Source organism: Phoca vitulina, unplaced genomic scaffold, assembly GCF_004348235.1.
Source record: "Phoca vitulina isolate PV1807 unplaced genomic scaffold, GSC_HSeal_1.0 scaffold28, whole genome shotgun sequence".
Lineage (NCBI taxonomy): Eukaryota > Metazoa > Chordata > Mammalia > Carnivora > Phocidae > Phoca > Phoca vitulina.
The window spans coordinates 17,736,268-17,761,821 of record NW_022589731.1 but is presented as its reverse complement, the minus strand read 5'-3'; the positions used below and the strand labels follow the sequence as shown (position 1 = coordinate 17,761,821).

Sequence of the window (25,554 nt, the reverse complement as noted above, 5' to 3'; positions counted from 1 at the left end):
TTCATAAAACCCTTTGTATTCTTTGGTGGTTTGAGAGAATATTTGGTATGAAGCACTGAGATTAGCCTGTAGTTTGGAGAAAATGTTTTAACCTAATCTTCAGAACTTGATTTTGGTTGATGAGCAGAAGATGAAATGTATACATTTGTGACTTTTCAGTGAAATAAATGAAGTGTACTTAAAGAGTCAGAAAGAAAATCTCAGACCCACTATTATGAACAAGTACTACCAAAAAAGAATGTTGTGAAAATTTAGGAGCCTTGAACCACTACACAATTATACTTGCTACATTCTTTTTCTTTCTTTGTTTTTTTAAAGAGAGGGACTGAGGGAGGGAGGAAGGGGAGGGGTAGAGGGAGAGAGAATCTCAAGCAGGCTCCACACCCGGCACATGAGCCCAATGTGGGGCTCGATGTTATGACCCTGAGATCATGACCTGAGCTGAAATCAGGAGTTGGACCCTTAACTGACTGAGCCCCCCAGGAGCGCCCCCTTGCTATGTTCTCATGTTCATTTCATCTTTGTCCAAGTCTGTTACTGCCAGTAGATTTTGAGTTATCTAGAGGCATGCATTTATTTGTTCATTGTTTAATTCTCAACATCTAGTGTCTGCATAGTGAAGATTCATTTCCTGTTCATTGACAATATTTTTGAATGTCAACGTCATTGTTAAATCCAGGTAATGGGTACAGGTGTCTGTGGATGAATCTGCATAGCTGCATGGAATTTGTCTGTTTTAACCTTTAAAGACTTCTTTTTTTTTTTTTAAGATTTTATTTATTTATTTGACAGAGAGAGAGATAGCGAGAGCAGGAACACAAGCAGGGGGAGTGGGAGAGGGAGAAGCAGGCTTCCTGCCGAGCAGGGAGCCGGATGTGGGACCCAATCCCAGGACCCTGGGGTCATGACCTGAGCCGAAGGCAGACGCTTAACGACTGAGCCACCCAGGTGCTCACCTTTAAAGACTTCTAAGGTGATGCCTGACTGCCTCCCCCTGCCCCGTCCCGCCCCCCCAACATTTGATCTTAGCCAGTCATCATTCAGTTCTACCTTAAATTAGAAAATAGTGTCATTTGTATGTTTTGGGTTGTTTTGTTTTTTTTTTTAACTTAAGATGATACATATATTTTCTTTTTACTAACATTCTTGGGATTCTCTGCTTTTATGTCCTGCCATCACAATAGACAAAATATACCATAACATTTTTATTACTGTTTCCTTGTTCATAATGGTAGCATTTTTGTATTAAGTACAGAATTTTATTTTATTTTATTTTGTTTTGTTTTATTTTATTTTTTAAGATTTTATTTACGTAATCTCTATACCCATCAGGGCGCTTGAACTCACAACCCTGAGATCAAGAGTTGCACACTAACTGAGCCAGCCAGATACCCTCTAAGTACAGAATTTTAGAAAAATTAAGCGGGAAGAGCCAGAAAATTCTGCAAATGAAGAGCAATTATGGGGGGATGGTTAGATCAACTAGATATTAAAATATAATATCAAGCTTTAATAGTTAAAACCGTCTGGCACTGGCACATGAATAGACAGGTCAGATATCAAAATAAATAGAAAGTGCTGAAAGAGATCTAAATGTATATGGAAATTTAGTAAGTTATTAGAAAGACATTTAAATCAGTGGGGGAAACCACGGTCCTAAAATGATATTGAGGCCACTTGGTAAACATCTGAAAGATATTAGGTTAGATCCTTTTCTTATACCTTACACCAAAATAAATTCCAGATGGAGCATAAGTGTAAATGTAAAATTATGAAACCATAAAAGTACTAGAAAAAAACATGTGAATGTTTTTATAATATTTGAGTGATAGTGACTTTTTTAAAATTACATTGCAAAACCTCAGACGCCATTTTTAAAAATGATGAGTTTGACCACTTATCAGATTTCCACCTGGTGAAAGAAAATTGCATAGTCAAAAGACATATAAACTAGGGAAGTAAAACATATTTTGCAAACTAATGATGAATTTCCTTAATGTATAAAAGCTTTTCAAATAATAAGATCAGAAATCTAACAACAGAGTGGGCCAACATTATGGGAAAGGAAATACAAATTGCTTTAAACATATGGAAAGCTTTGTGATGCAAATTAAAACCACAATGAAATGCCATTTCTCCAATTGGCAGAGATTGAAAGTTTCGATTGTACACTGTGTTGGTAAGGATGTGGGGAAATGAACACTTGTGTCCATATGTTGCTAATGGAAATGTAAAATGGCACAACTTCTATGGAAAATAGTTTTGTGCTATAAAACATAAAAACCCTGACACGCATCAATTCCAATTCAAGGAATTTATCCTCGACAGATTCACAAATGATAAATGTCCAAGAATATATTTTCCCAAGTGGTTATAATCATTTTAAACCTGCAGTGTCCATGTTCTACATAGTCCAAATCCTTGCCAGAACTTGTTACTCAGTCTTTTTAATGTTTGCCATTCTGGTGGGTGTGGTGATATGTTATGGCTTTAATTGGCATTTCTGGTAACTGATGTTGAATATATTTTCAGGTGCTTATTAGGCATTCATCTCTATTTGGTGCCTTTTTTTGAAAAATGGATTTTTTATACTTGAGTTAAGTTTTTTTTATGTGTTTTGGATACAAATCTGTTTTCCAGTCTATGTTTTGTTAATATTTTCTCATAGTCTTTGGCTTGCCTATCTATTTTCTTAATAGTTTTTTGAGTACAGTATATAATTTTCATGAAGCCCAGTTCATCAGTTTGTTGTTTTTTTGTTATGGTTAATGCTTTTTTGTGTACTAATATATATTTGTATACTCCAGGGTGAAGAAAATTTACTCCTTTTTTTTCTCTGTAGAAGTTTTATATCTTTAGCTTTAATGCTTAGCTTTTTTCCCCTCAGCAGATTTCAAAATGGTCTATAACCCAAAACGAAAATAAAGAAGATTTAGACCCATTGCTTTAGACGGCTAGTTTTTCACATTTGTCAACATGGTCAGCATCACATCATGCTGCCACTTTCCACCAGTAAAACAGTTTCTGAATTAATGGATAGAATGACATTGCTTTTCAGGCTTTGTTGCACCTACTAATTATGAATTCATCTCTAAAGAATCCTGTGTTAGGAATTTTCATGTTGGATGAGTACGTGGACCACCTGGAGCTGCCCTTACGGACGGCCTTTCCTGCTCCAGGGTCGCCAGGTGTCAGCAATGCCGTGAACGGTCTGGGCAGGTCAGGATCAGGCACCCGAGTTCTAGTCTCCCTCTAGTCATGCTCTCTCTCTTAGCCGGCAAGCATTCCCATTTCATCTAGAATATAGCCCGAAACATGGATTTTGAGGCCTCACGGAATCTGTCCCAACCTACCTTTCCATTTCTGCGGTACCCTATTTCCTGTTCCTCGGGGTGATCTCATACCAGGCCCCACTCTGTGTCCTCGTTTATCTTGTTCCCTTCATCTAGATTATTCTCATTCCTTTTCATCCTGCCCTAGACTTAACTCCAGTCATCTGTTAAATCCCCAGTAAAACTCCCCATTCCCCTTGACCTCTCTCCCAGCCTCTCCGGCAGGAGCTGGTTCGCATATACTTTCTTCAGTTACGCTCTCCGCCGTTCCCTTGTGGACTTCTGGATGCTTCGAGTGCTGGGAGGGTGTGGTGTTCCTTGTGTATCTGAGTGAGGCTTCATATAGTGACCTGCACATAGCAGGCAGGTTAGAGTGCCTGTCTGATAAAAAGGTATGTAACAGTGCTGGGTCTGTAACAGCAGTATTCTTTGTAAAGGGTTTCGTGCTAGAACGTGTTTTTCAAACTCTGAGGTTGTGACCCACTTGCTGTTTGTAAAAGCAGTATTTATGGTTCAAGAGCATCATTGAAAAATGAAATGGAGTAGGATAGGAAATAAAAGATTACATAACATGGGTAAGCATTCTATGTAAAAGGTTTGTTTCTAGTTCTTTATTTGCATATATGTTTGCTAGGTTGTGATGTAAAGTGTATTTCTTACTATGGGTTGTACTAAACAGAGTTGAAAAACACTACTGGATTTTAACCTCCATAATGAATTTTGAATTTCAAAAATTTAGAGAAGAGATATTTGGAATTTTAATTAACTTTGATGCTTCTGAAAATTTTCACTGAATGATTTCACGTAATTTGTGTCATCCCCTGTTGATTGTCTACCAGATTACCTGTAAGCAAATGATTTTTTTCTTCAGCATCTAGTGTATAGTCTTTGTTTTAGATTTGGAGTACATAATTGGGTTATAAATATATAAATCATTTTTGCTAAATGGCATTTTTGAAGAAACTTGAGAGGATTTTTATCATAGAAGTTTACCTAAAATTTCTGTAATGTTTTTTAAACTTCTCTTAATTTACATTTACCAGTTTAGATTGTTCATGAAAGTTTCTTGACAAAACAGTACTTTTTAATACATTAGCATGGAATGAGTATTATCAACTGAGTCTACAAATGAAAACATCCTGAAATTCCATTTTGGAAAAGAAGTTTGCTCCAGATGTAAATTGTAATGCTGTCATGCGTGGAAAGACATTTCACTTTGATTTCAAAACTGGGTATTCTCTGCAATCAGCTCAGCAAGAATCATATATTAAATATTTCTTCAAAAAGAAAGTAGAAACCCGAATCTTCCAGATCAATACAGGCGTCACAAATAGTGATGCATTACTTTTAGAGAGCTTTTGAATCAAGTGTGCATTCTTGGGATGGGGAAGCAGTTCCTAGAGTCGCTTAGTATTTACAAGAAAGCTGTTTCTGGTTGACTTTGTTTAAATTGGTGATTAAAACCTTTCCTAGAACTCTGGAGCCTTGTAACCAGGAAGTTACTGTGTTTGTAATGCCTGTGTTTTTTTTTTCCTTCACTTCTCTTTAGGGTCAGTATAGACCTTCTGATTTGTTGTGTCCTGAGACGTATGTTTGGGTGCCCATTGAGCAATGCCTGTCTTCGCTTGATAACTCCAAGTACTGCCGTTTCAACCAGGATCCAGAAGCAGGTATGTTTGGAGCAGAGCTCTGCCAGAAATCGTTGACAGTGTTTTTAGGTTCCATGTATGTGGTTTTGGCTCTTCATAGGGTCCAGGTAGCTTTTTATCTATTGTAGAATGTGCATGAGTGTGTGCTTGTGTGTGTGTGTAAGCTTTTGGGACAGGGAGATAACATGTGTGCACGGATACAGCACTCGCACTTTGGGAAATAAATGCAGAAACCTCCTGTGCTTCTGCTCCTTACTAACCCATCTTCTTCTGTTACTATTGTTATATGCTTTGAGGGCTGATACCACTTTCCATTTCTTTTTACAACTATCACAGTGCATAAAAAAAGTTGCTCACTAGGTTGTTTAGCTAAGGTAAAGAAGATAGAAATACTGACCAGTTGGACTAAATAAAGTTGAGGAATGGTTTCCTGAGGGCCAACAGGCTGGGATGGGTTTTGTGAAAATGCTTTCTTATTCTTCGTGTGTGTGTGTGTGTGTGTGAGAATACTTTGTTGACTTTCTTCATACATCTCTGGTGCTTCTCCTTTTTGTCCCTTCTTCCACCTCCTACGCAGTAGAGCCCTAGCCCTATTTGATCTCCTTAGTATTCCCCATTTGGATACTCTGTGCACTAGTAGTAGGCACAGACCGTAAAAGTATAGCCCCGGGGTCAGACTTCCTGCATTTGCATCCTGGCTCCATCATCAGCCTGTAAATTGTGGCCCTTAGGCAATTTCATCATCTTCCTGGCCTTCAAAATTAAGATAATAATAGAACCTACCTTATTGAGCTGTAATGAGGATTAAAGTAAGACAAACATGCTGAGAATAGTCCTGTATTATTGCTGAGTTGGTGGTTGCTAGGCAAAGTAGCACACTGGATCCCCTATACTGTACCACAGGCTTTCGTCTGCATCTGCCTTTATTTGGTCTGATTCTTGTCTCCAAAACAATGTGCAATTCTACTCACCTCCCTTTTGTCTAGACCCCCCCCCCCTCAGTTTACAGCAGTCTCCCTCTACACAGCCCTCCTCACCCTGCCTGCGTTCTGCTGCGGCTTTGTTCATCACGTGTGAGTTGTGATGCTCTCGTGATGGGTTGCATCAAGTTCCCCTGCGTGTTTTTCCTCAGACTGAAGTTCCTGGGTGTTCCCCTGTGTGCTTCACTGAGTTATGACTCCTCCCAGCCCACCAGAGGAGATGCCTGATGTGCAATTAAGATTAAAATATTTTTTATCTAGTCATCTATGGTCTAAGCTTGGAAAAAAAAATCAGAAAAGAGAAGTGGAAAGGCCAGGGGAGGGGAAGGGAGTAAATGGAAAAATCAAATAGGAAGACAAAAGGGACAAGAAAAGAAATGCAGTATTTTCTTCTGTTCTAGGATGTGCATTTCCCCCCCATAAGTCAGGTTTTTTCTTACAAAAAAATTGGCTCATGTTCCATTGTATTTTGGTATCTCCTTGAAAAGCTGTTATGAAATCAAGAGGGGGCACTTCTTACACATGATGATAGCTTAGAATCTGATGAAGATGTGGCCTTGGGACCCACCTAACTCCTAGGCCAGGCACCCCAAGGTCACCCCCAGGTTTCCTAGATATTTAGGTTCATAGAGCAACCATGGCTTTATAGTTCTTGCACCTTCAGGATTCCATTCTTTGTTTCTAAGTAAAATTACACCTGACTGATCAAACAGACGTGTTGCTTAAAAACAGACCTATTGAATTTGTCAACTAGGGTTTGAGTCAGGCTCAAAAGGAAAAGCAATAATAAGTAGTTTAGAGGAAAGCATATACTTAATCCACTGTCCCTTCAAAAAATATTTTTTTCCCCTTTTAGCAAATTTTCTCCAGGGTGGCTCAGAGCCATTCCCTTATGGTGAAAACTGCTAACCATCTTCACTGCATCATTTCATGTTCATATACAAAAATTTGTAAGTTCCTTCCAACTAAATAATATGATCATGAGTTGGTTTCTGACTCCCAAACTTAAGACACAGTTTCACCTTCCCCTTTTTCTTTCCTTTTTGATCTGTTTTAAAGTTTCCTTCTTTTATATAATACCTGGAAATTAAGGCCATCACAGGCTCTCCCTGTTCTATAAAGTTGAAAAGGTAACTGAATACTTTCCATGCACCGAATGGACATTCAAGTAAAGATTCATTCATGTTAATAGGTTCTAAATTTATTTTCCAAAGTAAGTATAAATGAGCATTTCATGGCAAAATTTGAAGTCTCGTTTCGATGGTGTGACCCCGTGGTGAGTGAGGAGTATGTAGCATGCTCTCCTCCTGTAACCTATTAAATTACCTCTCTTACGGCACAAGCCTTAGCTCTTAATATTCATCGTTTAGAATTCATTTACAAAAGTCAGAGGAGTAAATTTCTCCAAGAATAGTGCTTCAAAGAAAAGGAAGATCCTTTTCCGTATGCTGAATCTTTGCAACTTTCAAGAGAACATCATACAGTTTTATCAGTATTGAATATCACAGTCCAGACACTATTTGAAATCAGACTTCTATCCTGTGGTTTTAGGAAATTAAAATGCAGTTACATGCTGGAGTGTATTGAGCATGCTGTGAAACATGGTCATTTGAGATTTAAATGGCAATCTGTGAGAAACTATTCTCTTCTCTTGGGCCAGTTTTACTCTTACGTGACCCAAACAAAATACAGAGCTTAATATGGACACCATTGTTAGTCGGCATGGTGCTTTTCTCCCCCACTAAATCTTGTTTCTCCTCCCAGCTTTTCAGTAGTTAAATTGCTGTGCAGAAGGCACAACTGATCACCACAGGTCCCTGTAAAACAGAGCTTGGCTACAAGGGGCATCGGGGCCACTTGTAAGAAAAATTACATTTCCCTCTATCCTGAATTGATGTAAGCCTCTGGAAATCCTATTCCTCCCTGCCCTTGACCTCCCCCTCCCCCACCTCCCACATTTTGGAGGTTTGGGTTATATGGTTATTTACTTAACTAGGAAGTCTGCAGAATGATAAAAACCTGTTGTATTTACTGCTTTAATGTATGGTGGGGGGGAGGGAGGGGCTGACAAACAGAAGCCACTTGAAAAATTCTAAAGACATCCCTTTGTTCACGAATTGGTCTTTTGTTTTTGAATTCAGGACCTCTGCTGACTCTAAAGAAAGGATTTTAGAAGGTTCTCACTTGATTTTTAAGTAAAAATCTGTTAGATTGCTTATTAAATTGATAGTTGGATATGTATAGAATTCAAAAATTCATCACAGTTACATTTTGCTTTTCTTGTTTTAAATTATCTTTTAAAAATGTTTACTGCGAATAGTAGTAGATTTATCCAAATGCATAAAACCACTGGTAAGCAGAAATTGAAATGACCCTCTCATCTCTCTGTACAGCAGTAATCACTGTCAGTGTTTTTATGCTCTCCGTCTGATGCTTTTTTCTCTGCATACGTCTGTGTACATTTTTAAAAAAACAGAGCAGGAGTCATCCTTCACACTTCTGTTATTGTTTTTACTGAATGCTCTGTGTTGCTTCTTCCTTTTAGTAAGGTAAAAAACTACTTGACCACTGATCTGGGGTTTCAGCGGACAAATGCCAGTAATTGGGTGATAGGCTGTGTCCAACACAGATATTTACAGACGGCATTGACGGAGTAAACCAGATGTTTTGGAGTTGGTTTTAGAACCATGATAAATTACGATTTGATTTGACTCTTAATGTTGTACAGGTGTACTATTTATTGTTGGTAGTAGTAGTTTGCTTCCAGATTTATAACAAATGACAACTTCACCGAGCATATAGTATTTTCAAGTATCATCCTATGGTTCCTCCTGGGTGACCTCAGTTGATCCTCAGGACATGATGGAATTTTTCATCATTGACCCCCTCAGATATCATTTATTGGGAAAAATACCAGCGAATACTTGTTTTTAATCAGAGATTTAAAATAATTTTAGTTCAAATATTATTCTCTCATTTTTTTTTTTTAAAGATTTTATTTATTTATTTGACAGAGAGATAGAGAGAGAGAACAAGTAGGCAGAGAGGCAGGCAGAGGGAGAGGGAGAAGCAGGCTCCCCGCCGAGCAGGGACCCCGATGCGGGGCTCGATCCCGGGGACCCTGGGATCATGACCTGAGCCGAAGGCAGCTGCTTAACCAACTGAGCCACCCAGGTGCCCCTGCTCTCTCATTTTTATAAGTAGCTGTTTTTAGTATTGACTTCAAAGGAGCTAATTAGAATGGTCTTTATTCTGTCTCTACTGATAATTACAGCAATATAGTCATTTTTACCACAAAGTAGTCTAGATTTCACTCCCTCTTTTCTGTACATACTTTGAAATGTTTGTAAGAAATTTTCTAATTTGTTTTAAGTCATAATATTAGTAAGGATATTGAGTTTAAATTTACCGTAAAAATAATGGCATCTAATTTTATCTTAGTGCTTTATGCATTTACGCAGGTTAGAGAATTTCTAGGACATTTTACCTCTTCCCAGCCAATTAATGAAAATCCAAGTGTAAGGAGCTTTCTTCTGGTTTGATCCCCTGAAGTTCCAAGGCTCCAGTCTGTTATTTTATGTTGTTTCATCTGTCTCTTTACTCCATTCTTCTTTCTTGCCGGCATGGTTCCCTGGCATTTTTCTATATTTTTGTAGTCTCTGTCCCATGTGCCCATGGAAAAAGCAGGTCCCACTCTGACCGTGTGCGAAATAATCAGGTTCAGAAAGAGCTCTGACCTGTATTTGCTCCCCTGTTTTCTCCAAGTCTGGTATCACTTTCTGAATACTGTGTTCATGGTTCCTCAAAAGAGCATACCTTAGCCACAGTGTCACCCTGATCACTGGGAAATAATACATAATGAGAAGGCAGATTTACCAGAACTTCCAAGGGCCCCTAAAAATGTGCTGCAGTGGTAACTTATAATTAAGTAGACAGTGTCTTTCTTTATTATAGGTATAGAATTAAGCTGGCTTTGAGGTTGACCTACCTACTTTGATATTGATTGTTGGATACTTAGTAAACATATATTCTTTGTTGCCAGTGAAGATGGTGGTCCTGGGATGTGTAGCCAGGTGGAGAGAGAACCAGTGTCTTTGGAAATATGGCTTTTATATTTGGTGACTCTGGAGAATGTGTTTTGATGTGGAAAATATAAAAAGTTACAGTCTTTTTTTTTTTTTTTAAAGATTTTATTTGTCAGAGAGAGCGAGCACAAGCAGGGGAAGCGGCAGGCAGAGGGAGAAGGAGGCTCTCCACTGAGCAGGGAGCCCGATGCGGGACTTGATCCCAGGACCCTGGGATCATGACCTGAGCCGAAGGCAGACGCTTAACTGTCTGAGTCACCCAGGCGCCCCAAAAGTTACAGTCTTCTAATTTTTCAGTTTACTCTCTATCCACATGAAAATATGACTTCATTATGTTATTTCTATCTTTTCCCAGTTAACCTGTTTTTCAAAGATATCGTTTCTTATCCAGGTGTCAGTGTAGCACTAACATGAAGCTACACTACATACACTGCACTAATATGACTCCTATTGTAAAAATTAGAAACTAGGTTTCCCTAGTTGACATGGTGTTTTCATGAGGACGGTAAGGAGCAAGAAAACAAGGCTTTCCTATGGTATTTGTGAATACCACTGAAGTATTATAACATTTTAGTATTTGTATTTTCTATTGAAAAATGTGCAACGGACTTACTGAGGTAAACTTCAACAGTTGCAACTACTGTTCTCATTTTTGAGTATCTTAACCCCAGTCTTACATGAGAGAAATTTTAAAAATACTGCTTTACAAATTTCTACCAGCCAGTCTTTGCTCAAAAAGGCATGCATGAGCAGTGAGCCAATGACTGAAAATTGTCACTGGCCGGAGGCAGACTGAAATAGTTCTGAAAAAGTTTGAAGCAGATTTGAGGTTTCCATTTAGCTGTTCAAGAAATACTTCTCTGATCCCTTTCTCTTTTCTTATGGAATAAATTTTTTAAGTAAATAATTCCCTTTTATAATCACCCAGTTTTTAATTTAATTAATCCTGTAATACATAATAATCATTTTGAAATCATTCCATCCAGCAAGCTGGAAATGATCATGATGCTTCAGAACATGTCTATAAAATGCTCGTTCAGCCTGGCTCTACTGTGTGGCATCTTGCAGTGCTGCTTTGTTTGAATAAAAAACTGACATTTTTTATATAATGAAGAGGTTGTCCAAAATGTCAGGTAAAGAATAAAAATAAAGCCCATATCTGTTGTCTAAGTGCTGGATGAATGATGTCCTGTTGAACGTGAGCCATCATCAATTTTAAGTCCTTTATTTGATGTACTATTAAGACAGGAAAAATATTGCTAATTAGACTATGACTCCATCAGTTGTAAGATGCGTCTGGATTTCAGAAATGTCAGAATGTGTAAAAATGTGAATCTTAACATAGAGGAGGTGTAGTTCAGTCTGTGCACCATAATACCTGGAGCAACTACATAGTATTTAAAAGACTTGTTTTTATTTGTTAGGAAGCTTTGTGGCATCTTAATTCTAGGCATTGAATATATTATAAATGGAGTATATACTTATGTATTGGAGCTGGAAGGTGTGGATTTCACATGCTTTTTTATAAAAATAAGATTACTATCATTGATATATGATAACAATAGAATTCTTTTAATACTCTGATCTAGGTACCTTACAAATTTTTGAGAAGACATGTAACTCTTTCACAGGGATACTTTCTTGTAATGAAAGTAAAATTTATTACTACCCAAAGAGCATTGAAATTCTCTAAGCATTGATGATTTCTGCACATTCTGGTTTTAAACAAATTTTAAAAATTTAAAAACTTTGATGTGATAAAAGTAGAGAATTTATAATCTTTGCTTAGCCAATAAATTGAATGATCTCTGACAATTGATGGAATGATCAAAGATTAAATAAGGAAAGAAGGGGCAAAAGATCATACCCCAGAATGTCAATCAAGCTTATCATCAGCCCTAAATAATGTGCAATTAATTGAACGTTTTCCTATCTTGTGAATTATCAGTAAATATTCTTGATTTAACTTGTGCCTCTGTAGTAACAGAACATGAATCATTAGCTTAATTGAAAAAAAATCTTGAAGGATAGTTGGTGCTATATTTTGGTGCTGCATTTTGGAACCTGCATCATTTGCTAGTCATAATACAGTGTCTACTAGCTATTGGAGGAACTGACCCAAAAACAAACATAACAATCCAGAGGTTTCTTATATCATTCACACCCAGCTTCAATATAAGAATGAAGTCTCTGCCTTTGTCTGAAAGGTATTTTTAAACTGTTTAGATTCTCTTTTCTATCTGTTAATATTCAGTCTCTCAGCAGAAAAATAAGCTATAAAATGAAGGTATGAGAAGGTCTGTTTATTTTATAAGTGTTCTTTTATGTGATGCTAGCAAAATGTTTTTAATATAAACATGGAAACTGGGGTAGAATTCCTGTTCTTGTAAGAAATGTATTTTCCTAGCTGCCATTCATTTGAAATAGACATCATTTATGGAAGACTTGACTTGTTCATGCTTCTGTGGAGTGTTCACTGATAATAAAATGAAATTTGTCTGAAAATAGGAAAGACATGTTGACAATCAGGAAAGAAGTAAAGCTACCTGCTTTACTAACCCCTATCAAAATAAGAAAACAAGAGTCAAAATTCTGATGCGAAGAGACACTTAGCCTGCTTTCCCTCCAGAAGCAGATCCTGAAATGGGCTTGCATTCCCGGGAGCAGGAGTGGGGACTGGAGAGAGTGAACTAGGGAAGGAAAGAGGAAAAGATAACAATGGTGTGTGTGCACAGTGCAGACCAGCACTTCAATGACTGGAGTTCAGTCCCTTGAGAAACCGTCAGGGATGTCTCAGAATTGGCTGCCTGAAGAACCACAGGAAGACGTATGTGTCCCCTGGCTTTCACTGTCCCCTGGCTGATGACGGTCTCACTGGGTGTTAATGTCTCTGCATTTTGCATTTGCACATGTCCAAGTGGATCAGGCTGCTGCATCTGAAAGGGAGGAAGCAAGACAGACCTTGCCCATCTACCCTTCACAGAACCTGTGCACTGTAGTCATGGCGTGAGTCACAGATAAGGCCTGGGGGATAAGTGGCAATGCCCAAGCAGTGTCTAATGTAGAAGAAGTACTGAGATGGCATGTCCCTAGTGTCAGCTGACCATGTCTGTTGCATTGGGGCAGATAGAGTAAGGACCACAAACATGAGAAAGTAGTGGACTTTAGGGAAAAAAAAAATAAGCTAGTTTAATTTGAAATAGTTGGAGGAGCCAGCCAAGAATTAGAATAAAAAATGTGAAGAATTCATAAAATCATTCATTCAAGTATTTATCCAGCCAGTATTATGCTTTATGATGGAGATGTAAATTACTCATCCCAGCCCTCCAGGAGCTTAGTGGAGGATGCAGACAGTTCCCCAGCAGTTTCAGTGAATTGTAGTTAGTGGCATATTGGAGGAGATAGAAGATGCAGTTAGTCCACATGGGAGGGTCCTCAGCCCAGTTTTGGACAGGGTGTGGGAGGGCAGGGAATGCTTCTCGGATGAAGTGATCTGTTAGAATTTGTAAAGGGAGGGAATGCAAGAGCTTCGGGGAATGCAAGAGCATATTCAGAAGGGGGCAGGAAGCACAGCTAGAGTTTGGTGAGGGGGGGAGTCCGGGCGTGCTGGGCTAGGTGGGGGAGATGCAGCTGGCTAGTGAAGAACTTTGCTAATCATTATAAGGACTTCTGATGTTTCTCTTGAAAACACTGGAAGGCCAGGAAAGGGTTTTAAGTACCAGAGTGACATCAGCAGGTCTGTCATTTCTACTCCACATGTGGAGAATGACCAGGACTCAGTTAAGACTGGCGGTAAGAAGACTAATTAGGAGGGTTTTGCATATGGTACTCTAAGCAAGGATGATGGTGGCCTGGACTAGAGTGGTAACAATTGGGACTGGGACAGGAGTGAACAGATGCTAAGGATATTCAGGAGCTGGGGTACACAGAACTGGCCAGTTAATTGTAGGGTGAAGGAAGAGAGTTGTCAAGAGAGTTGTTTAGATTCTGACACGAACAGAGTTAACACTGACTCTTCATTTCTGAAATGAGGAACATGGAAGGGGGAGCTGATTTGGGGGAGAAGGAGAGGACTGGTGAGTGCAGCTTGGACATGCTGAGTTGCGGGTGTTTGGAGACATGAACAGTGGTGTCGCGGAGGCAGCTGGACATACAGACCTGACACTGATGAAGGACCTGGGAAGGAGGCACTAGCGCGTGCACAGGAGCTTCACGAGGGAGTGCGGTTGCTTGCAGTGAAGAACAGTGGTCCGAGGCGGGAACCCTGAGGAACCCCACCACGGATGACTGAGTAGATGAAGAAAAGCCCCATTAGAGACCAAAGAGGTCAGGAGAAGCGAAGAGAGTGGAGGGTCACAGAAGTTACAAGAAGCACGTTCAAGAGCTGGGGGGCAGTAGCAGCATCTGATTCTGCTGACAGGGCTTGAGAAGCACCTTTGGAGGATCTCAGCAAGAACTGTCTTAGCTCAGGGGAGAATGAAATAGTGTCAAGGCTTAAAAACTGAGTAGAAGGGGTGCCTGTGTGACTCAGTCGGTTAAGCGTCTGCCTTTGGCTCAGGTCATGATCGCAGAGTCCTGGGATCACGCCCCACGTTGGGCTCCCCACTCAGCAGGGAGTCTGCTTCTCCCTCTCCTGCCCGTCTCCCTGCCCCTTCTCTGTCTGTCACTCTCTCTCAAGTAAATAAATAAAATCTTGAAAAAAAACAACAAAGTACAAGTTAAGAAGGTGACATAATCAAATGTGAATTTTGAAGACACTAGTGAGAAAGGTAAATCTGATGACAGAAGGCCTTCAAAACTGAGAGAGACTTGAGCATTTTCAAAGGGAGTTAGGGCAGAGAAAGATTAGGGACAACAGAAGAGGGGTGGAAATCAATGTATCAGGGTCTCTGGCGTGAAGCACAAGAAAAATCAAGCACACAGATGGGAAGATGAGCCTTAGATAGTAAGGACGCTTTGTCTGTTGTAGGAGAGGGTGAGGAAAGGCTCAGTGCAAGTGAAGCTAAATAGATTGGTGTGGGGGCAGCAGGTTGAACGCTTTCTCATCTGATGCCTTTTGTTTTGCATCTGAAGTAGGTACTAGTGACGGGGGTGGTGGCAGGATAAGAACGGGAGACAGAGCCGATTGCCAGTCCTTGTCAAAATCAGTGAGGGTGAGGGGTGCTGGGCTGGCTCTGTTGGAAGAGCATGTGCTTCTTGATCTCAGGGTCGTGAGTTCGAGTCCCATGTAGGAGGGGTAGAGATTACTTAAATAAAACTTAAAAAAAAAAAAATCAGCTAGGGTGATTGTGTAGATGGGATGCTTCTCCAGCAGCCTGGGGAAGGCAGACAGTTGTCTTGTTGTCAGGCTGTTTGTTGCCGTGAAAGGGCAAGAATTTAAGGCTGTTGACAAGGAAATGGTTGAAATACGGTAGAGGCATCTGAATTCAGTTAGAAAGGAACCTAAGATGGGACAAATGGAGGAAAATGTCATAGAAAGGGCCACAGGACAGGTCGTCTTTGAAAACCAGGGTGACGGGCTGACTGAACCAGCCGCAAGGATAGGAAATGGCATCCAGAGAAGAAAGAGTATCCGATTTTACAGTTTCAGAGTCATGGCAAGTTGTGACCTGGGGTTTGGGGAGCTAAAGTAGAATTAAGGTTGGCTTGTTAAAGAAGACTGAAGTAACCAGGATGACAGCTGCATTTGGTACCACGTTGTGTAGCAGAGATGGACCTGCCAGAAATTTCCATTCCTTGGTGCCATTTAGATGTAAGAGTGGTGATGTCCCTAAATGAAGGCCCTTTTCATTTACCAAATAATGCTAAGACTGCTAGCCCCCAATAACCCAATAACGTCAATATCGGATGAAGTGCCTCCCGTGCATCAGTATGTGATAGAGAATAAATAGAGTACTGTGTTTTAGAAAAACCTTATTTTGTATAGATAGTGATCTTGAGTGCATCTATGTTTGCCTTTTTTCACAATTTTAACTACAACTCAGAAAAAATACAATTTGTATCTCCACCTAGTACATAGCACTTGTACACACGCATGCACGCAAGTATTGTGTCTATCTGTATAGATACGAAATTGAAACCAGAGTTTCATGAAATAGTATTTATCCTCATTAGATGTGATACACTCCATTTGCTTTACTATTTTATAAAAAAAAAAAAGAAAAGCTGTCTTGACCCACTATATTGATTTCATAACCCACTTAAAAAACGACAACTTGCAATTTTTGAAGACTGGTTTATCTCAGCTTTTAAAGATTTATATATTAAGTTTTCAAATCTGTGGGTTTACCGGTATCAGCTGTTGAATAGTAAGTTTTAGGTGCCTGTGAGCATGATTTTCGTTTGCACGAAAGGCAATGCCAAGGTTCACTTTAATTTTAGAAATTATTATTCATTACAGTGATAGTCTATTAAAGTAACGTTTTTTTCTTCTTTAGACATTTAAACTCAGATTATAAATCTTATTTTCAGTGTGCAAGTTTTGCACATTTTGGCAATCATTTTTTAAGGTGCTTTTGAATAATGTTTGCATTTATAAAATGCTAATTAAATTTCTTTCAACATTTTTAAACTTCTTTTATAAATGTAATGTCCTCAGTTTCTCTCTTAATTCAGTTGTCTGATAAAAATACTCATATAAATGTAATAAATTTATAGATGTAACAAACCTAAATTTTTACTTAGTTTGGAAGTCACAAGTCTAAATCTGTTATTTAACTATGCATTTCCTGTTGGAGACATAAATTTTTGTTTACGTAGAAAATTTTCAGAAGTGTACTAATCAACTACTGGAACTAGTAAATAAATTTTAGCAAGGTAGCAGGATGTGAGGCTTATATACAAAAATCAACTGTATTTTTTTATTATGTTATGTTAATCACCATACATTACATCATTAGTTTTTGATGTAGTGTTCCATGATTCATTGTTTGCGTATAACACCCAGTGCTCCATGCAGTACGTGCCCTCCTTAATACCCATCACCAGGCTAACCCATCCCCCCACACCCCTCCCCTCTGGAACCCTCAGTTTGTTTCTCAGAATTCATAGTCTCTCATGGTTCGTCTCCCCCTCCGATTCCCCCCCCTTCATTTTTCCCTTCCTGCTATCTTTTTTTTTTTTTTTAACATATAACGTATTATGTGTTTCAGAGGTACAGGTCTATGATTCAACAGTCTTACACAATTCACGGCACTCACCATAGCACATACCCTCTCCAATGTCTATCACCCAACCACCCCATCCCTCCCACCCCCCACCGTTCCAGCAACCCTCAGTTTGTTTCCTGAGATTAAGAATTCCTCATATCAGTGAGGTCATATGATACATGTCTTTCTCTAATGGACTTATTTCGCTCATCATAACACCCTCCAGTTCTATCCACGTCGTTGCAAATGGCAAGATTTCGTTCCTTTTGATGGCTGCATAATATTCCATTGTATATATATACCACATCTTCTTTATCCATTCTTCTGTCGATGGACATCTTGGCTCTTTCCATAGTTTGGCTATTGTGGACATTGCTGCTATAAACATCGGGGTGCATGTACCCCTTCGGATCCCTACATTTGTATCTTTGGGGTAAATACCCAGTAGTACAATTGCTGGGTCATATGGTAGCTCTATTTTCAACTTTTTGAGGAACCTCCATCCTGTTTTCCAGAGTGGCTGCACCAGCATTCCCACCAACAGTGTAGGAGGGTTCCCCTTTCTCTGCATCCCTGCCAACATCTGTCGTTTCCTGACTTGTTAATTTTAGCCATTCTGACTGGTGTGAGGTGGTATCTCATTGAGGTTTTGATTTGGATTTCCCTGATGCCGAGTGATGTTGAGCACTTTTTCATGTGTCTTTTGGCCATTTGGATGTCTTCTTTGGAAAAATGTCTGTTCATGTCTTCTGCCCATTTCTTGATTGGATCATTTGTTCTTTGGGTGTGAGTTTAAGAAGTTCTTTATAGATTTTGGATACTAGCCCTTTATCTGATATATCATTTGCAAATATCTTCTCCCATTCTATCGGTTGTCTTTTGGTTTTGTTGACTGTTTCTTTTGCTGTGCAAAAGCTTTTTATCTTGATGAAGTCCCAATAGTTCATTTTGCCCTTGCTTCCCTTGCCTTTGGCGATGTTTCTAGGAAGAAGTTGCTGCGGCTGAGATCAAAGAGGTTGCTGCCTGTGTTCTCCTTTAGGATGTTGATGGACTCCTGTCTCACATTTAGGTCTTTCAACCATTTTGAGTCTATTTTTGTGAGTGGTGTAAGGAAATGGTCCAGTTTCATTCTTCTGCATGTGGCTGTCCAATTTTCCCAGCACCATTTGTTGAAGAGACTGTCTTTTTTCTATTGGACATTCTTTCCTGCTTTGTCGAAGATTAGTTGACCACAGAGTTCAGAGTCCATTTCTGGGCTCTCTGTTCTGTTCCATTGATCTATGTGTCTGTTTTTGTGCCAGTACCATACTGTCTTGATGATTACAGCTTTGTAGTAGAGCTTGAAGTCCGGAATTGTGATGCTGCCAGCTTTGCTTTTCTTTTTCAACATTCCTCTGGCTATTCGGGGTCTTTTCTGGTTCCATACAAATTTTAGGATTATTTGTTCCATTTCTTTGAAAAAAGTGGATGGTATTTTGATGGGGATTGCACTGAATGTGTAGATTGCTCTAGGTAGCATTGACATCTTCACAATATTTGTTCTTCCAATCCATGAGCATGGAATGTTTTTCCATTTCTTTGTGTCTTCCTCAATTTCTTTCATGAGTATTTTATAGTTTTCTGAGTACAGATTCTTTGCCTCTTTGGTTAGATTTGTTCCTAGGTATCTTACGGTTTTGGGTGCAATTGTAAATGGGATCGACTCCTTAATTTCTCTTTCTTCTGTCTTGTTGTTGGTGTATAGGAATGCCATTGATTTTTGTGCATTGATTTTATATCCTGCCACTTTACTGAATTCCTGTATGAGTTCTAGCAGTTTTGGGGTGGAGTCTTTTGGGTTTTCCACATAAAGTATCATATCATCTGCAAAGGAAAACTTCCAGACTCGTTTTATGAGACCACCATTACCTTGATCCCCAAACCAGACAAAGACCCCATCGAAAAGGAGAATTACAGACCAATATCCTTGATCAACATGGATGCAAAAATTCTCACCAAAATACTAGCCAGTAGGATCCAACAGTACATTAAAAGGATTATTCACCACGACCAAGTGGGATTTATCCCTGGGCTGCAAGGTTGGTTCAACATCCGCAAATCAATCAATGTGATACAATACATTAATAAAAGAAAGAACAAGAACCATATGATCCTCTCAATCGATGCAGAAAAAGCATTTGACAAAGTACAGCATCCTTTCTTGATCAAAACTCTTCAGAGTATAGGGATAGAGGGTACATACCTCAGTATCATAAAAGCCATCTATGAAAAACCCACAGCGAGTATCATTCTCAATGGGGAAAAACTGAGAGCTTTCCCCCTAAGGTCAGGAACGCGGCAGGGATGACCACTATCACCACTGCTATTCAACATAGTATTAGAAGTCCTAGCCACAGCAATCAGACAACAAAAAGAAATAAAGGGCATCCAAATTGGCAAAGAAGAAGTCAAACTCTCACTCTTTGCAGATGAAAAATCAGTTGTATTTTCACATACTAGCAACAAACAATTGGAAAATGAATTTTTTTAAAAAAATCTACTTACAGTAGCATAAAAGAATATTCAGTACTTAGATATATATATTTACCAAGACTACTGCAAGACTGGGAACTACAAAGCTTTCTTCAGAGACCTAAACAGTGGAGAGATTTGCCACGTTTGTGGACTGAAGATTGAATGTTTATTGTTAAGATGACAGATGAAATCATGAGAGTGATCTGTTTATTATTCTAATGGACCCAGTTCAATCAAACATTATAAGTACCAAAAATGGCAAATATGCTCGGATTCCTCCACACCATTATTAGTACCATAGTATTTATTCTCAAACATTTTCCTTCTTAATTCAGTTTTTCCAGGCTGAAAGACACACCGGAGCCTATATACAGTGCCGTTTCAGTGACTCGGTATCCCAAAGAGGTGGACACATAGCCCATGACCAAGTGTTTCCTCAGCTAATTTCTTGGTCTGCTCACTGCAGTTTGCGTTACTTAAGCCCAGAAGGTTATATCTTGACTGTCATGTGCATTGCATTTAGGTCTTAAGATACGTCATTGATTCCTAACCAGCAGAAAGATCTTTAAACAGATAGTATTGTCATGTTGATCTACATACTGACTACATTGTCGTAAATTAAGAGTTGAGTCATATTATTTTCAGTTGAATTTTTAGTATCTTTCATAGCATTTTCTGATTTTTTCATTAACAGCTTCCAAAATCAGTCTATTAACTTAATACTTAACCATTCTACTACCGTAGAATAGCAGGTAACTGGAGTGTGAATGCCAAGTAACATATTTAAAGTAGAAATAGAAAGACAATGGCTTGGGGCGCGTGGGTGGCTCAGTCGTTAAGCGTCTGCCTTCGGCTCAGGCCCTGATCCCAGGGTCCTGGGATCGAGCCCTGCATCGGGCTCCCTGCTCAACGGGAAGCCTGCTTCTCCCTCTCCCACTCCCCCTGCTTGTGTTCCTGCTCTCGCTCTCTCTCTCTCTGTCAAATAAATAAAATCTTTAAAAAAAAAAGAAAGAAAAAGACAATGGCTCTCGTTTTGTCACACATTAGCTCTGTGACTTTAGGCAGGTCACAAGTTCTCAGCCTCAGTTTCATTATCTGTGAAGTGGGAAATTCAGACTGCATAAAGTTAAGAATCCTAGTATGGTTTTTTAAATTTTTTAAAGTTTTTATTTAAATTTCCAATTAGTTAACATACAGTGTTATATTAGTTTCAGGTACACAATATAGTGATTCAACACTTCCATACATCACCCGGTGCCCATCACAAGTGCCCTCCTTAATCCCCATCACCTACTTCACCTATCTCCCCCCACCCACCTCCCTCTGGTAACATCAGTTTGTTGTCTATAGTTAAGAATCTGTTTCTTGGTTTGCCTCTCTTTTTTTCCCTTTGCTTGTTTATTTTGTTTCTTAAATTCCACATATGAATGAAATCATACAGTATTTGTCTTTCTCTGCCTGACTTACTTTGCTTAGCATAATACTCTCTAGCTCCATCTGTGTCATTGCAAATGATAAGATTTCATTCTTTTTGATGACTGAGTAGTATTGCAGTGTGGTAGATGTATACATGCACGCGCCTGCACACACACACATTTTACTTACCCCTTCATCAGTTGATGGACATTTGGACTGTTTCCACAGATTGGCCACTGTAATATTGCATTGTGTGTGTGTGTGTATGTGTGTGTGTGTGTACACATGGCAGATGTACTGTGTATGTAGATACATCTACCATACACCACATTTTCTTTATCCATTTATCAGTTGATGGACACTTGGGCTATTTCCACAATTTCACTATTGTAGATAATGCTGCTGTAAACATCAGGGTGCATGTATCCCTTTGAATTAGTATTTTTGTATTCTTTAGATAAATACCTAGTGGTGCAATTGCTGGATCATAGGGTAGTTCTATTTTTGAGGAGCCTCTATACTGTTTTCCAGAGTGGCTGCACCAGTTTGCATTCCCACCAACATACATAAAGATAATTTCAAAATGGATTAAAGACCTAAATGTGAGACTTGAAACCATAAAAATCCTAGAAGAGAACAGAGGCAGTAACTTCTCTGACACTGGCCATAGCAGCTTCTTTCTAGATTCCTCCCGAGGCAAGGAAAACAAAGGCAAGAATAAACTGTTGGGACTTTATCAAAATAAAAAGCTTCTGCAAGTGAAGGAAGCAGTCAGCAAAACTAGTAGGCAACCTACGGAATGGGAGAAGATATTTGCAAATGACATATCCGATAAAGACTTAGTGTCCAAAATATATAAAGAACTTATAAAACTCAACACTCAGAGAAAGGATCCTAGTATGTTTTGTGACCTCCAAACATTTAAGATTTTTTTGTGAGGATCACACTGCTTAAAAACTAGAAAGCATTACATAAATGTAAGGTATATGATTCTGAAGCACCAAGTAATATGCACCATATTAACATTGTAGCATTTACCATAATTGTGCTGGCTTTCACTATGCTGCGCTCTTTCACCCACCTTCCCCATTCTCACTATTGACATCAGAAGATTGAAACTGTAGTTTCAGGCGAGGCCAAGTAGTTTAGGAGAGTGTTTTCCAAATGCTTGAATGTGGTCCACTGTAAGAAATGGATTTTCTACTGTGTTCCCATTTCCACATTTCTCACAAACACACAGCTGAAACAAAAGTGCTAAACAATACTCATCTTTACTCATGTGACGTACTCTAGTAGTTTTGAATTTGTTCTAGAACTAAGAGACGAGGAAGGGGGGGGAAGCCCCGGATTCTCACTCCAGCTCTGTGCCACTTCTGATTTAGATGTAGTAGTGGTAGCAGCGATTGCTGTGATTAATATTTGTTGGTCCGTGCATTGTGTTAAATGCTTATCATTTATCGTCTTATTTCATCCCCGCACTGACTCTGTTGCTCTAAATCAGTATTCATGAGGCAAACAACTGATTAGTAGTAGAAAGGGATTGGGATGGGCGGGTATATTAGAGTATACCTTTTGTTGGGAGGACTTCTTTAAATTCCTCTGTAGACATCCCACAGTTGTAGTTATTGAGAGTCCTTTGCTGACCAGTGGGTATTGTCTGTATGTGGTGGGTACATCCAGTGATCCCTGGCCCTGAACGCTGAGGTCGGACCAAGGAACGTGCCCGACACAGCCACGTTACTGTCCCGAGTGGCCATATTTGATTGACCTAGATAGCTTCAGGTGGGGGCTCTAGATGGGATATTTTGAGCCTGTCTGATGAAATTTGCCTGTTTGGAATAATGGGCCCACTCATCAAAAGCCTGAGGAAAGTTTTGGCTAGAGGCGAGAACTAGGCTATAGGCAGGAAAAAGTAGTACAGGTTTGAACTGGTTTCTCTCTAACAGCAGTTCCACCTTTCCAGGCTTTCCTGGTCTGTTGCTGACAGGCCTCTTTCTGTTTTTTAATTCCAGGGATATTAGTAACTAAGATAGCAGTTTTGCACATGGTTTTCATTTTGTGTTTTATTCTGTGTATCCATGCATATATGGGCTTTGGATAAGAAAAGTGACTTGTTTGTCGGCCGAGTGACAAATTGGTTCTTTTCCTGTCCTCTGCTGCCACAGATTTAGACCGAGGACTGTAGCACAGATCTTTATGTTCTTATAAGTGGTTTACTGTCTTGGTCAAGATTCTAACATTTTTATATTTTACTGCGGCCTAAATTTGTAACTTTACTGATCAGGTATGCCAAAGATTATGTTCCTAGCTAGATAGTTAACTGAAAACTGTCCAAAATGAAACTAAATTGTATTCTATGGTATCATACAATAATCTCATTGTTTATCATCTATTTTAGCAAACTATACAATTGCATGCCTTATTTTTAAAATAACTCACTTTTGTTTTGTTTGTTGTAACTATCTTTGTCTAGCAAATGTCTGGATTCTCCAGATGTGTCTGCCTTTTGAGAAAGAAGTGACCTTATAGGCTTCCATCCCTTGACAAACTCTGGACCGAAATACTATGTCCATTGATTTTATTATGTAGTCAAAGATGCCATGTATTTATTTATTTATGATTTATTTGAGAGAGATATGGGGAGGAGGGGGAGAGGGAGAGAGAGAATCTCAAGCAGACTCCCCGTTGAGCATGGAGCCCAATGTGGGGCTCCATCTCACAGCCCTGAGATCATGACCTGAGCCAAAATCAAGAGTTGAACGCTTAACTGACTGAGCCACCCAGGTACCCCTCAAAGATGCTTTTAAAAAATATATTTTTTAAAAGATTTATTTATTTGAGAGAGAGAGAGAGAGTGAGTATGAGTGGGAAAAGGGGCAGAGGGAGAGAATATCCAAGCAGACTCTCGCTGAGCTCAGAGCCCAGCATGGGGCTCAATCACACGACCCATGAGATCAGGACCTGAGCTGAAACCAGGAGTCGGTTGTTTAACTGACTGAGCCACCCAGGTGCCCCTAAAAAATATTTCACTCTAAACATGATTTGAGTATACTAGAGAAAATTTAAATAAATGCCATTTGTGTTTTCCTCTTTTAATTTCTTTTTTGCTTACTTAATGTTAAGTTGCATAGATCATTTCTTTGACCAGACAACAGCAGTTTACTGCAGTGGTCTGAGCCTTGGTGTCAGGAACTCTGTTCTCATGTCACATTCAGATCTAAGTTACGTTCCCTTCATAAAGAAGATCTGTCGTGTGACAGCTGCTTATGGAAGCCTGTGATGCAGGTGCCCGGGAGAGCTCTGGAACAACACTAGTGCCCTTTGAACTTTCTCAGCTGCCCTTTTTCCACCTGCCATCTGTGTAGGTCTTATCAGTCTGAAGCAAATTATTGTTCACGTGGGAGCTTGGATACACATCTTAAAGTGATGCCAGGCAGCTCCTCAAAACTGTGAATTAAACCAAAAAAATGCCTTTCAAGTTGATGAAATTAGAGGGTATGGGGGCGGGGGGATTAGATGCAGTGATCTACTGACTAAATGTAAGTAAGTGTATTTGAGCTAGTTCACTAAATTTGCATAACCCTTGTTCTATAAAATAAAATAATGTTTTCAGAAAAGTCGAATGGGATCTAGTGATTATAAATTGGACTCTATGTTTTTAATGTCTTCTAAGAAAACACCGTTGTTAAATCCATTATTGCTAATCTTTTGATAAAACAAAGGCTCTTCTGAAATGCAGCTAATTAGTTATTGTGTTACATTGTCATTTTAAAAATAAGGAGTTTTGAATATGTTTCTTCCTCCCTCCCTCCCTCCCTTCCTTTCTTTCTTTTAGGGAGAGAGAGAGAGAAAGGTGGGGAGGGGCAAGGAGAGGGGGAGAGAATCGTAAGCAGGCTCCAGCCCAGTGCGGAGCCCAGTACAGGGCTCGATGTCATAACCCTGAGATCATGACCTGAGCAGAAATCAAGAGTCAGACGCTTAACCAACTGAGCTACCCAGACATACCTGGAGTTTCGAACATGTTTTCTTAAAGCACTCAAACTGTATTGAAGAAAGCAAGGAAAATCAGAAGGGACTGTTTAGTTTATTTGCACTTTCTGATTTTGCCAGTGGTGCTAGAGTTAATTTTGGGACCATAGACCTGGTTTTCACTACAAACTGCAGCCATTTCTTTCTTAACTGCACACTTCTGAAAATACAATTGACCCTTAAACAACAGGAATTAGGAGTACCTACCCCCTCCATGCAGTTGAAAATCAGCATGTAACTTTTGACTCCCCCAAAACTTAACTAATAAGAGCCTCCTGTTGACCAGAAGCCATACCAATAACATAAACGGTTAGTTAGCACATAATTGTTCTTTTATATGTATTATGTAGTCTATTCTTACAATAAAGTCAGCTAGAAAAAATATTAAGAAAATCATAAGG

General features: G+C 39.3%; 1 protein-coding gene across 8 annotated transcripts in view; it reads left to right on the top strand.

The window, feature by feature from the left end:
• ATE1 (arginyltransferase 1) overlaps positions 1 to 25,554 on the top strand; it is a 168,830-nt gene that overhangs the window by 113,781 nt on the left and 29,495 nt on the right. For all 8 annotated transcript variants that reach the window (XM_032423335.1, XM_032423331.1, XM_032423334.1 and 5 more), the window contains one exon: positions 4,882 to 5,002. In XM_032423335.1, the coding sequence (XP_032279226.1) occupies positions 4,882 to 5,002 (121 nt within the window). The remainder of the gene's footprint in view (positions 1 to 4,881; positions 5,003 to 25,554) is intronic.